The sequence below is a fragment of the Hemitrygon akajei genome, chromosome 5 (assembly GCF_048418815.1).
Source record: "Hemitrygon akajei chromosome 5, sHemAka1.3, whole genome shotgun sequence".
Classification (NCBI taxonomy): Eukaryota; Metazoa; Chordata; class Chondrichthyes; order Myliobatiformes; family Dasyatidae; genus Hemitrygon; species Hemitrygon akajei.
Window position 1 is genome coordinate 183662553 of NC_133128.1, and position 14891 is coordinate 183677443.

At 41.8% G+C, this 14891-nt stretch overlaps 1 protein-coding gene across 4 annotated transcripts in view; it reads right to left on the minus strand.

Annotated features, from left to right (window-relative positions):
* Positions 1-14891, minus strand: part of LOC140728545 (voltage-gated inwardly rectifying potassium channel KCNH7-like) — a 523000-nt gene that overhangs the window by 157719 nt on the left and 350390 nt on the right. For 3 of the 4 annotated variants that reach the window (XM_073047422.1, XM_073047420.1, XM_073047419.1), the window contains exon 5: positions 7985-8005. The exons of the other annotated variant lie outside the window; for it this stretch is intronic. In XM_073047422.1, the coding sequence (XP_072903523.1) occupies positions 7985-8005 (21 nt within the window). The remainder of the gene's footprint in view (positions 1-7984; positions 8006-14891) is intronic. 4 annotated transcript variants of the gene reach the window in all.

A 14891-nucleotide genomic window follows, 5' to 3' on the forward strand; every position in this document is an offset into this window, starting at 1 on the left:
TGGACAGGATGGAAACTATTTCTTCTCTCAGGCAATTAGGTTTCTGAACTCCCTACTGCATTGCAGTTGAAATGCCACTGGTGCTTCACTCAATGTCAATAGGACCAGGGAACTGAATGTAGACTTCAGGAGAAGGAAACCAGAGGTCCATGAGCCAGTAACTATCAAAGGATTGGAGGTGGAGTGGGCTAGTAACTTTAAATTCCTGGATTTACTATCTTAGAAGAGCTGTCCTGGGCCCATCATGTAAACATTATTGCAAAGAAAGCACGGCAGCACTTCTACTTCCTCAGGAGTCTGCAGAGATCGACATGTCATCAAAACCCTTGGCGAACTTCTATAGGTGATTGGTGGAAAGCGTGCTGACTGGCTGCATTTTAGCCTGCTATGGGAACACCAATGCCTTTGAGTAGAAAATCCTACAAAATGTAGTGGATTCGGTGCACTAGATCACAGGTAAAACCCTCCCAACCATTGAGCACATCTACATTGCTAAGTATTCCTGCAGAAAAAGAATCTCAGGGTTGTAGTGGTGACATGTATGATAGATAGATAGAGATAGATAGATAGATACTTTATTCATCCCCATGGGGAAATTCAACTTTTTTTTCCAATGTCCCATACACTTGTTGTAGCAAAACTAATTACATACAATACTTAACTCAGTAAAAAATATGATATGCATCTAAATCACTATCTCAAAAAGCATTAATAATAGCTTTTAAAAAGTTCTTAAGTCCTGGCGGTTGAATTGTAAAGCCTAATGGCATTGGGGAGTATTGACCTCTTCATCCTGTCTGAGGAGCATTGCATCGATAGTAACCTGTCGCTGAAACTGCTTCTCTGTCTCTGGATGGTGCTATGTAGAGGATGTTCAGAGTTTTCCATAATTGACCGTGTACTCTGATAATAAATTTTACTTTGACTTTTAATTTAATTTGTTCTGTACTGTACAATATTTAATTTATGCACCTAACTTTGTTTATTTATGCCTAATGCATTTGTAGATGTTATTCTTACTTTTCCAAGTTATTGTGTGTTATGTGTACTACTGTGCTTTACACCCTGGTCTGGAGAAACGTTTTGTTTGACCGTCTACATGTATCTAGTTAAATGACAATGAACTTGACTTGACTTGATTGAATAATGAACAGCCTAATGCATATTCTGCCAGCCGCTCAGTGCATAAGTGCAAATGTCATCATCAATATGCTCTCCTTTTCACTTTCCAGATGCACGAAGCAGATGTCATTTTGTAATTTTAAGAGCACTTGCGTCTCTCAAGAAATCTCGAGCCCACTACTGGTGGCTGTAATAATCTGTTAGTCCTTTCTAGGCTTTAAAAAAATCTGGCTGAATTGAGTAGTTTGCTCGATCACTGAATGGCAGGAATAATTTCCCAATTATATAATGATGTTTCACATTTGGGTCCATTAATGCTTTCAGCACCTAATCATCTGGGCAAGATACTTGATCAACAGTGACACTGCCACTTCAGCCAACAACAGAAGTGCACCGTCTCTTGATGCCTGCACTTTCATTAAATCCACTTCAATTTTATAATTTAGCAGTAAGAGGGGAAAATTATCTGTTGTGCTGTATGTAATGGTCACTTTTTGAAGTAAAGGAATGGTTTTCAACAATGTCGTTCAAGTATAAATACAATTCAATGTTGAATTCTCAAGTGATTTACTGAGCACGGACCAGGTTGGATGTTTCCCCAACAATGACCATCAATTTCTGTATCATCTGAGGCATTGGCCTAAAATTTACAATGCTACCAGGAATTTGCAAACACTTGATAATAACATTTTTTTGAGGATGTGACTAAACACATTGATGAAAGTAGAGTAGTAGGTGTAGTGTATATGGATTTCAGCAAGGCATTTGACAAGATACCCCATGCAAGGCATATTGAGAAAGTAAAGAGGCATGGGATCCAATAGAACATTGCTTGGTGGATCCAGAACTGGCTTGCCCACAGAAGGCAAAGAGTGGTTGTAGATGGGTTATATTCTGCAAGGATATCGGTGACCAGTGGTGTGCCTTCAGGGATCTTTTCTGGAACCCCGACTCTTCGTGATTTTTATAAATAAGCGGATGAGGAAGTGAAGGGAATGGTTAGTAAATTTACTGATGACACTAAGGTTGGGGGTATTGTGGATAGTGTAGAGGGCTGTCAGAGGTTACAGCGGGACATTGATAGGATGCAAATCTTGGCTGAGAAGTGGCAGATGGAGTTCAACCCAGATAAGTATGGGGTGGTTCATTTTGGTAGGTCAAATATGATGGCAAAATATGGTATAAATGGTAAGGCTCTTGGCAGTGTGGAGTATCAGTGGGATCTTGGAGTCTGAGTCCATAGGACACTCAAAGCGGCTGTGCAGGTTGACTCTGTGATTAAGAAAGAATACGGTGCATTGGCCTTCATCAATCATGGGATTGAGTTCAGGAGCCGAGAGGTAATGTTGCAGCTATATAGGACCCTGGTCAGACCCCACTTGGAGTACTGTGCTCTGTTCTGGTCGCCTCACTACAGGAAGGATGTGGAAGCCATTGAAAGGGTGCAGAGGAGATCTACAAGGACGTTGCCTGGATTGGGGAGTATGCCTTATGAGAATAGGTTGAGTGAACTCGGCTTTTCTCCTTGGAGCAACGGAGGATGAGAGGTGACCTGCTAGAGGTGTATAAGATGATGAGAGGCATTGATCGTGTGGATAGTCAGAGGCTTTTTCCCAGGGCTGAAGTGGTTGCCACAAGAGGACACAGGTTTAAGGTGCTGGGGAGTAGGTACAAAGGAGATGTCAGGGGTAAGTTTTTTACTCAGAGAGTGGTGAGTGTGTGGAATGGGCTGCCGGCGACAGTGGTGGAAGCCGATACGATAGGGTCTTCTAAGAGACTCCTGGACAGGTAGATGGAGCTTAGAAAAATAGAGGGCTATGGGTAACCCCAGGTAATTTCTAAGGTAAGGACATGTTTGGCACAGCTTTGTGGGCCAAAGGGCCTGTATTGCGCTGTAGGTTTTCTGTGTTTCTATGCCAGCCAGGCACTCGGAAGGCTCCGGGTCAAAGTTCTGCAGCAAAGACATTCGCCTCTCCACTAAACTGAAGGTTTACAATGCTTTTGTGGTCTCATCACTTCCGTATGGCTGTGAAACCTGGACACTGTATCGCAGACATGTCAAACAGCTTGAACAATTCCACAATTGCGCTCTGTGATCAATCATGCAAATCCGCTGGCAAGACCGTATCTCCAACCTGACAGTCCTGGACCGAGCCAATTCCACAAGCATTGAAGCCAAGGTTTCGAAGGCTCAGCTCAGATGGACCGGCCATGTGATCCGCATGGATGAGTCCAGAATGTCACGTCAGTTGTTCTACGGAGAACTGGAGCAGGGCAACTGTGCCCAAGGTCGCTCAAGGAAGAGGTACAAGGACAACCTCAAGTCAAACCTTAAGTGGGCCAGACTCCAGCCCCGTGATCTCGAACACACTGCTGCTGCACCAAGTGGCGCGATCTATGCTCCAAGGCAGCAAACAACTTCCAAGCCAACTGGCGCATGCAGCGCCTCAAGGCGCGTCAAGAAAGACACAGGAAGGCGTCCGCTCCTGCCCCAACAGGCAGTGCTCCTTGCCCCATCTGTGACCATATCTGCGCTTCGGACTTCGGCCTCAGAAGTCATATGCATGCCCACAGACGTTGACTGCACAACACATTCATCTTCCTCAGACTTCGAGAGACTATTACTATGTTTCTATTTGGATCTGACAAGTTAATGCATCTTCTGCACAGCTAGTGAGATAAGCAGGATGCGGATTATAACTGCTGACATAAAAAGAAAATAAAAGTGATTTTATTAATCGTTTCCTTCAATAAAATACTGCCCAAGTAAACTGATGGCACCAAACTATTAATATTTAACATTTTTGCTGAATAACACTGAAAGAGTTAAGGGCCTGACTAATATGGACACATGATAACAGACAGTGGTGTTCCAATGAGAATTGCAAGATTTTACATCTGCTAGCTCTTCACTTTCATCTTAAGCTTGTTATAGCCAGGGGTGGGGGACTAGTGGGGATAAGCTCCCACTCCCAATGGTGTGTCTCAAATAGTCTCTGACAACCAAGTCCAGCTCCTAGTCTTCATGTACGGCTTAGCTAGTAAGCTTGTTTCTGCTGACAAAGGAAGGGGCAAAGGTTACTGGTGCCTTAAAGCCAGTCACTTTGGGCAGATGGGGCTCATTAACTGTGGTTGGCAGCTCACCTAGGAGAAGGAAATTTCTGATCTCTTACGGCTATACCCACTCATGGGGAAGGCTTCGGGTGTAAACCCCAAGCAAGAAGTCCAGTGTGGGATTCCCTAAGTCCCCTATTGTAGAGTTGAAAGCTGACCGGCACTCCTGTGATGCCATTGGTGCCAAACTGTATGGGTCTCTGCCGTTCCTTTGGATTCATCAGCTGCATGGAGAGGGGATCTAGTAACATGAGCAACAGGTTGCTGCTCGTATTGTACTGCCCTGGTTTGTGTATCCCGTACACAGCCGGGATGCTACTTTCTAAGTCGACCACGCCCAATGGAGGTCCTCAGCACTTCACCTCAGAGCTATGACATTTAGAGTCATTCTTTAAATAGAGAATGATGCTGATTCAAGAATAGACACTGCAAGTTAGGAGAAAGGGGTTACCCAGAGGCTCACAGAGACTTGGAAGATTACCCACTACGTGCATACTCTTTGAGAAAATGGGTGACTCCAGAATGATATCGATGTAGCAATGTAGATGGCTGTTGAGGAGGTAAGCAGTATTACTATGTAGGTGCAAAGTTTGAAACGTCAACAAATCCCCATGTGGCTCTGCCTGCCACCTTTATGTTAAAGGATGCTGAGGTACATCGTTGGATGTGCTGGGACACATCACCGGTGATGTAACCTGGGGTCATTGGGTGTTTGAGTCTTTTGACATCAGACACCTTCGCCCAGGCAGGGTTGCTCAGGCCCTGACTTGTGTCCCAGCTGTCCATGGGTCGCACCTCCTGATCCATCGCCACCTGGAGGCTTGCTCAGCAGTCTCTGTGACGGTCCTGATGCCTCTTTTCTTTGCAGCCTCCATAATGCCAAGGAGAGAGTAGGTTCTGCAAGGTGAGCAGTCAGCAAAACCTCTACACCCCACCTCAATAGCTCGCATAGTGCCCTCCACCCCTGTCCCTGGCACTGCTCTACAGCTTCTGGTATTTGGCTTTCTTACGTTTGAACACCACCTCAATCTGATCTTTCCAAGGCACTGTCAAAAAATAGTCAACCTTTTTCCCTTTTGATTATGGTGTTTGAGTGCTTTCCGTAATGTAGCAGTGAGCAGAAAACTAAAGAGTGGCTAAGATCAGAAGCAGTGGCCTGGGAAAGATCCTGATGCCAGGAAGTTAAGAGTGATTGGAGTGTTGACTTCCAAGGACAAACTAATCAACATACTGTATGTGCAAATCTATTTATGTTTGCAGGAGATAATGGACCCTAATGAAAACTGTCATGCTGAAGACTTATCTGCATAGATGCTTGCTCTAATAAAAAATGTCCATTTACGACCATGGGCCTTGGTGAACTCTGGGTGGATAATGTCCTGGGTGATGAGCACATGGGTGATAAGTGATCAAGATAGACAAATCACCACTGAAAGTATGATCTCTGCGCAGAAAGGTTATTGAGAATGTGAAAAATGTTCACTGTGAATAATTCATAATATAAACAGTGGTTCTATAGGGTTCTAGGGAACAATCTAGCAAAGAAAGCAGTTTGCCAGTTGCTACATTAAATACCACAAATTCAGATAAATCAGGGTTAGTTAAAGCTAGTTGTTCTATAGTGATGAGAGAATGCAGAAATAAGTTAGCAAGTTGTGAGGAGAACACAAAGGGATGTAGATGGGTTAAATGACGGAACAAGAACTGCCATTTTGTTTGCAATCAGGGAGGGTGAAAAACAAACCGACACTGACTGTGAGGCAGTGCTCTTCCATGGGCGTCAACTGAGAGAGTTTTAAACCAAAGCAATAATTCTTGTGCAACAAAATTCCTGTCATAAGAAAGGGGCTGAATTCTCTCTGGTGCATTAGGAGGTCAAAAAATGGCACGATTTTACTTTACTCTGAATTTAAATAGTTTCAGCAGTATTGGTCTTACTTTGGAATGAGAAGGAGTTACTAGGCTTATATTTCAAAAAATCTTTGGACAATATAAATAACTACAAATGAATGTGAGGTAAATCTCATTTGATATTCACATATACTCCTTTTTCTGGTGAACCGTCATCAAGGACCACCACCAGTCAGGCCATATTCTTTTCTCACTGCTGCCATCAGGATGGAAGTACTGGAGCCTCAGGATTCATACCACCACGTACAGTAACAGTTAATACCATTCCCACCCACCCCCGCAACCATCAGACTCTTGAACCAAAGAGGAATAACTTCTCTCAACTTCACATGTCCCATCGCTGAACTCATTCTCAAGGACTTTTCATCTCATGTTCTCAATATTTATTGCTTATTTATTATTATTGCTTCTTCTTTTTGCATTTGGACAGTTTGTTGTCTTCTGCCTATCGGTTATTTGTCTGTCATGTGTGCAATTTTTATTGATTCTATTGTGTTTCTTTGTATTTACTGTGAATGCTAGAAAGAAATTAATCTCATGGTTGTATATGGTGATGTGTGTGTACTTTGATAATAAATTTACTTTGAACTGTGAACTTTGAATCAGCAAAGGTAATATATTTAGTTGAATAGAAGGCATTTAGTAAACTGCTCTATGATAACTTTTGAGAGCATAGTGAGTTGAGGACTGTACATCAACAACTTTTGATAGATAGGGGAGTGCCTGATTAATGGAAAAAAGGGAGATGGATTGACAGTCAGTAACTAGTAAGATGATATTGGGATCAGAGTAGGAGTGTCAACTATTTCTAATTTACTATACTCCAAGTGAGGCCTCACCTGCATCTTATAAAGCCCTAACATCACATCATATGCTTTTTTATTCTAGTCTTCTCAAAATGAATGTTAACTTTGCATTTGCTTTCCTCACCATTGATTCAACCTGCAAATTTGCCTTTAGGGAATTCTGCACGAGGACTCCTTAATCCCCTGGCATTTCAGATTTTTGAATTTTCTCTCCATTTAGAAAATACTCTATGCTTTTATTTCTTCTGCCAAAGGTTTATTTTTGGATGTGGTGATTAGAATGCAGATCTCCAGACTGGTGATCTGGCTTTATTTTTGATTTCTTCAAGCTAATTATAAACTCCCATTTTTTTTCCATTTAACAAGTATTGATACCTTTAAGTTAGGAATTTCTGACTAATTTGTTATAGTAAAGATTCAACACTTCAATCTCATAAATACGCAGTTTCCTTGCTTTGTACTGCAGTCAGTGAAAAAAGGAAACACAATTCTTGAAATTACATTGTGAAGTAACAGAAAATGACATAAATTTCTTTACTCTGTTAATGATGGTAACCTCAGTATAAATATGATGAGAACATAGCGGAATTTCAATTTCATCAGGTGGTTGCATGTTAGTATATTACATCACAATCTTGGATCACAATATTTACAAATTAGAAAGAAGTGACACTTGTATCTTTAACTGTGATTGTGCTCAATATTTTTTGGCTATTCAGCTTTCTTTTAACAGAAACATGGCCAGAACAACAAGTCTCTAGGTTTATTACATTAATCTCATTCTCATTCTCTGTACTAAATCCATGCACAGTGCATCCTGAAAAAGGTCATTTTAATAAAATTAATAACGTATATTTAGGTCACTATAATGATTTAATAAAAACAATGATTCAAGACTCTTCTTAACCATTTGAGATGTGACATTGATCTTGGAGCATCTTGATCAGAACTTACATGCTGCAGTCACCAAACAAGTAAGCAAGGATGTTAAAAATAGTGAAAGTACATGCAATTTTAGGTAAGAAATTTACCTTTAACATTGTGTCCGTTGTCTATGATGGCACCGTGTCAATTAAGAAAGAAAGAAACAAGAAAAATACAAAATTCTAAACAGCAAATTAAAAGAAATATATCTTGTTTTCAAACATTTTGCTATGTAAGAGCACAGTTATGTAAATGTATTAAATTCTCACAGTGAAGTTCTCAGAATTAAGATGGCCCAGCCTTTGGGTCTGCATATGTTATGATACAATTTTTGCCATTTCATTTGGGCACATCACACATGGAAACTTCATTATCACTCAAGATTCTTCACAGCAGGCAGAATGTTTGCTTCTTAAAGGGAAAAATATAATGAGAATGGAGAGGAATTGTGGCAAATGATTTAAAGAAGTGAGTAGCTGGTCATCCCTAAAATTTACATGTAATTCCCATGGTAGAGTCTGGATATTTAGAAAATGAATGCAAATGTGAGGGCTAACTTTAGATATCAGCCATTAACCCAATTTTAACTACTAGTTACAATAAATACATATTCCAAGCTGATAAGCGGAAAGAGACTATTCTATTACGCTTAATGAATTTGTTAGATTTATGATTCTATTATGGTTATTGGATTTATTGCATATGCTCCCAAGAAAAGGAATCTCAGGTTTAATGACACTATGGCTGGGAACATTCCACTGATACAGTTATTCCATAGATATTTGCATCCAAATATGAAAATGATATTTGCTTTTTGTCATATGTAACTCCCACATCTGCCTGCTCCCTGATGGGAGTTATAGATAGGTAAAAAAATTAAATCTAACCCTTAGAAAGAGCTTAGATTGGATCAGAAGATGTAGAATCTTTGTGGGCAGAGTTAAGAAATTATAAGGGTAAAAGCCTCGGATGGGAGTTAAATACAGGACTTGGTACAGTAGCCAGGATGTGGGAGACAAATTACAATGGGAGAGAAAAAGCATGTAAAAAGAGCGATATTATGCTAGTGATGAGGAATTTTAATAAGCAGGTAAATTGGGAAAATCAGATTGGCTGGATTCCAGGAGAGGGGATTTGTTAAATGCCTACAAGATAGCTCTTTAGTTCAGCTTGTGGCTGAGTCCATTAGGGGAATGGTAATTCTGGATTGCGTATTATGTAGAGAACCAGGTTTGATTAGAGAGCTTAAGGTAAAGGAACCCTTTGGAGGTACCTCTTGTAATTTCAAAGGTTGTTACGGAGGACAAACTTCATAAAACTGTTGCATCATTCTTCACTGTAGAAGTTGCTAGCAGAATGCCAGAGATTCAAGAATATCAGGGGCAGAAGTGAGTGCAGTTGCTGTTACTAAGCAGAAGGTGTTTAGGAAGCTGAAAGACACCTGGACCTAATGGACTACACCCCAAGGTTCTGCAAGAGCTACCTGAAGAGATTGTGGAGGTATTAGTAATGAGGTCTGGAAAATTGAAAATGTTACCCCATTCTTTAAGAAGGGAGACAGGCAGAAGAAAGGAAACTATAGGCCAGTTAGCCTTGACTTCAGTGGCTGGGAAGATGTTGGAGTCCATTATTAAGGATGTGGCTTTGGGGTATGTGGAAGCACGTGATAAAATAGACCAAAATCAGCATGGTTTCCTCACCTGTCAAATCTGTTGAGATTTTTTGAGAAAATAACGGGCAAAATAGACAAAGGAGAGTTTGTGGATGTTGTTTACTTGGATTTTCAGAAGGCCTTTGACAAGGTACTGCACATGAAGCTGTTTCACTAGACAAGCGCCCATGGTATTACAGGAAAGATACTAGCATGGATAGATGATTAGCTGACTGGCAGGAAGCAAAGAGTGGGAATAAAGAGGTCCTACCCTCGTTGGCTGATGGTGACTGATACCATTCCATACGGGTCAGTGTTGGGACCACTTCTTTTCACATTATATGTGAATGATTTGGATGATGGAATTAATGGCTTTGTGGCCAAGTTTGTGGGCCATACAAAGATAGGTGGAGGGGCAGGTAGTGTTCCTTGAATGACTTAGACAGATTGGGAGAATGGTCAAAGAAGTGGCAGATTGAATATACTGTAGGGTAGTGTATGGTCATGCACTTTGATAGAAAGAGTGAAGACACTGACTATTTTCTAATCAGGGAGAAAACTCAGAGACTTATGAGTCCTTGAGCAGGATTCCCTAAAGGTTAACTTGCAGGTTGAGTTGGAGGCAAGGAAGGTAAATGCAAAGTTTGCATTCATTTCAAGGGGATTAGAATATAAAGGGAAGGATGTCATGCTGAGATTTATAAGGTACAAGTCAGATTGCACTTGGAGTGCTGTGAACAGTTTTCAGCCCCCTATCTAATAAAAAGTGTGTTGGCGAGGGTCTAGAGGAGGTTCCTGAGAATGATTTTGTGAATGAAAGGATTAATAAATGGGTGTTTGATGGCTCTGAACCTGTAGTCATGGGAGTTTTGAAGATTGAAGGGGGATCTCATTGAAACCTGGCAGATATTGAAAGGTGTGGATAGAGTGGATATAGGGAGGATCTTTCCAATAGTGGGGGAGTCCAGAACCAGAAGGCACAGCCTTAGAAGGGAGGGACATCCATTTAGAACAGAGATGAGAAAGAATTTCTTTAGCCAGAGGGTGGTGAATCTCTGGAATTCATTGCCTCTGAAGGCTGTGGGCCAGGTCACTGAGTATATTTAAAGTGGAGGTTGATAGGTTCTTGATTAGCCGGTGTGTCAAATTTTGTGGGGTGGAGGAAGAAGAATGGGATTGAGAAGGATAATAATGGTGGAGCATACTCCATGGTCCAAATTCTGTAATTCTGCTCCTATGTCTTATGTGTATTACAGGAGAGTTTAACATTTTAATACAGGAGGAAGTCATGCATCTCTTCTGAAACGAGCTTGCAAATTTCTGCTGATTGCTTTTGAAAGTAACATAAAATAAATCCTATCCCACCTAATAACAAGAATAATACATTGTATCTGTACAGCACCTTCACTTTAGAATAAAAAATCCCAAGGCAGTTTACCAAGAGAAATGTAACTGAAATACACATTAAACTCTGATGGGAAAAGTTATGTGACAAAATGTTCACTGCAACATCAGGAAGTCTCCTGTATACACCTTCTCTAAACTGTTTATTTCTTCATCATCATTCATTTTATTATTTAATTTCTCCCACCTTCAAACCTACAATGGATCTTGTCTTTTGTTCTGTCTGTCCCAACTTCCTATCACCAGTCTATCTAGTCATACAGGATCTCCAGTCATTTCTCTAACTCTCATAAGATCTGATGACAAGTCTTTGACTTGAAACATCAATAATAATAATGATAACTTTATTTATATAGCATATTTCATACATTAAGATGCAAGCTCAAAGAGTTTTATATAGCTTGTAAAGATAAATAAATACAATAAGAAGAATATGAGAGAAATTAAAATTTGTAAGTAAAAACAAACATTATATAGAATAAAATGTAATCCAATATGCCAAATTATATAAATATAATCAACATCAACAGATAATAAGCAATCCTATAAGTATGCCAAATTTTATAAAATAGGTTTTAGAAGTATTTTGAAATATTTTACAGTACTAGCCTGGCATATCTCAGTCAGTAGAATATTCCAGAGCTTTGGTGCATAAGAGCAGAAGTCCGCATCACCAGTTTTTATATGTTTAGCTCCAGGAACACTAAGCAAGCCAGTATTCTCAGATCTAAGATTATGATTAGGGATGTAAAGGGAATAGACACTTCAATATATATGTAAGAGCTACATATTTGCAATTTGCCTACCGACACAACCAATCGACAGATGACACAATAGCCACAGCTCTACACGTGGCCCTTACACATCTGGAGAAGAGAGATGCTTATGTGAGAATGCTGTTCTTGGACTACGGTTCAGCATTCAACACCATAATTTATTCCAGGCTCGACAAGGAGCTCAGAGACCTCGGCCTTCACCCTGCCTTGTGTAGCTGGATCCTGGACTTCCTGTCAGATCGCTGGCAGGTGGTAAGAGTGGGCTCCCTCAACTCCACCCCTCTGACCTTCAACACAGGAGCCCCTCAGGGCTGTGCACTAAGCCCCCTACTGTACTCTCTGTATAGCCGTGACTGTGTCACCACCCACAGCTCCAACCTGCTAATTAAATTTGACGGCACTGCATTGATTGGCCTAATCTCAGATAATAATGAGACAGCCTGCAGAGAAGAAGTCATCACCCTAACACAGTGGAGTCAAGAAAACAACCTCTCCCTCAACATCGTAAAAACAAAGGAGCTAGTTGTGGACTATAGGAGGAATGGAGACAGGCTAACCCCTATAGACATCAATGGACCTGGGGTTGAGAGGGTGAACAGCTTTAAGTTCCTCGGCATAAACATCACCGAGGATCTCACGTGGTCTGTACATATCGGCTGTGCGGTGAAAAAGGCGCAACAGCACCTCTTTTACCTCAGACGGTTGAAGAAGTTTGGCATGGCCCCCCAAATTTGAAGAACTTACTAAAGGGGCACAATTGAGAGCATCCTGACTGGCTGCATCACTGCCTGATATGGGAACTGTACCTCCCTCAATTGCAGGACTTTGCAGAGAGTGTTCCGGACAGCCCAGCACATCTGTAGATGTGAACATCCCACTATTCAGGACATTTACAAAGACAGGTGTGTAAAAACCCTTCAGGCCTGAAGGATCATTGGAGACCCGAGTCACTCCAGCCACAAACTTTTCCAGCTGCTACCATCTGGGAAATGCTATCGCAGCATAAAAACCAGGACAGGCTCCGGGACAGCTTCTTCCACCAGGCCATCAGACTGCTTAATCCATGCTGACATAACTGTATTTCTATGTTATATTGACTATGCTGTTGTACATTATTTGTTATAAATTACTATAATTGCACATTTGAATGGAGATGTAACGTATAGATTTTTTACTCCTCGTATATGAAGGATGTAAGTAAAAAAGTCAATTCAATTCAATTCAATATTCAGAGCCTTATATACAATGAAGGGTATTTTAAAATTGATCCAATGGACACAGGCAGCCTGTGTATGATGCCAAAACTAGTGAAATGTGTTCAGATTTTCTTGTATCTTTAGTTAATCTTTTGCTGCTGCATTTTGAACAAGCTGCAGATGATTTATATCTTTCTTAGGCAGACCTGAAAAGTGTGCATCAGGGACAGGCTGATCAGCTAAAAACAAAACGTTAGCCTTGTTCCTCTCTGTCGGATTTGATGAGTATTTCAGCTTCCTGATTTTTCAGGGATTTTTACTTTTCTCAGGATGCAAGAAATTTGATTTAAAATTAATATCAATGGCGTCTTTGAAAAGGGATGTAAAAGTTTCAGCAAAAAATTTGTTAAAGGTGCAGCTGAGGAGTAGAAGGTTCTTTACTTCCAAAGGTAGCGGACAGGAGTATGAAAAGGAATGGAGTACCATTCTGGGGCTGTGGGAATTGGGCAGATACAAAGCTAAACAAAAGTGGTAAGATAACAAAAGCTGCAAAGGGATTTTAAAATATATACAGTATGGTGAACAACTCACACAAAATGCTGGTGGAACACAGCAGGCCAGGCAGCATCTATAGGGAGAAGCACTGTCGATGTTTTGGGCTGAGACCCTTCGTCAGGACTAACTGAAAGGAGAGATGCTAATAGATTTAAAAGTAGTGGGGGGAGGGGGAAATGCAAAATGATAGGAGAAGACCGGAGGGGGTGGGATGATGCTAAGAGCTGGAAAGGTGATTGGCGAAAGTGATACAGAGCTGGAGAAGGGATCATGGGACGGGAGGCCTGGGGAGAAAGAAAGGGTGGGGAGGGGGAAAGCACCAGAGGGAGATAGAGAACAGGCAGAGTGATGGGCAGAGAGAGAGAGAGAGAAAACCCAACTAAATATCTCAGGGATAGGGTAAAAAGGGGAGGAGGGGCATTACCGGAATTTAGAGAAGTCAATGTTCATGCCATCAGGTTGGAGGCTACCCAGCCGATATATAAGGTGTTGTTCCTCCAACCTGAGTTTGGATTCATTTTGACAGTAGAGGAGGCCATGGATAGACATATCAGAATGGGAATGGGACGTGGAATTAAAATGTGTGGCCACTGGGAGATCCTGCTTTCTCTGGTGGACTGAGCGTAGGTGTTCAGCGAAACATTCTCCCAGTCTGTGTCGGGTCTCACCAATATATAAAAGGCCACACCGGGAGCACCGGACACAGTATACCACACCAGCCGACTCAGAGGTGAAGTGTCACCTCACCTGGAAGGACTGTCTGGGGCCCAGAATGGTGGTGAGGGAGGAAGTGTAAGGGCAGGTGTAGCACTTGTTCCACTTACAAGGATAAGTGCCAGGACGGAGATCGGTGGGAAGGGATGGGGGGGACGAGTGGACAAGGGAGTTGCGTAGGGAGCGATCCCTGCAGAAAGCAGAAAGGGGGGGAGGGAAAGATGTGCTGTGTAGTGGGATCCCGTTGGAGGTGGTGGAAGTTACGGAGAATTATACGTTGGACCTGGAGGCTGGTGGGGTGGTAGGTGAGGACAAGGGGACCCCTATCCCGAGTGGGGTGGCGGGCAGATGGGGTGAGCGCAGATGTGCGGGAAATGGGAGAGATGCGTTTGAGAGCAGAGTTGATGGTGGAAGAAGGGAAGCCCCTTTGTTTAAAAAAGGAAGACATCTCCTTCGTCCTGGAATGAAAAGCCTCATCCTGAGAGTAGATGCGGTGGAGATGGAGGAATTGTGAGAAGGGGATAGCATTTTTGCAAGAGACAGGGTGGGAAGAGGAATAGTCCAGGTAGCTGTGAGAATCTGTAGGCTTATTGTAGATATCAGTAGATAAGCCGTCTCCAGAGATGGAGACAGAAAGATCAGTATGGTGTACAGTATGGTGAACTAAGTTTTCTACCAGCTTCCACAAGATCCCTCTCACTGGGGACAGGGAACCTGC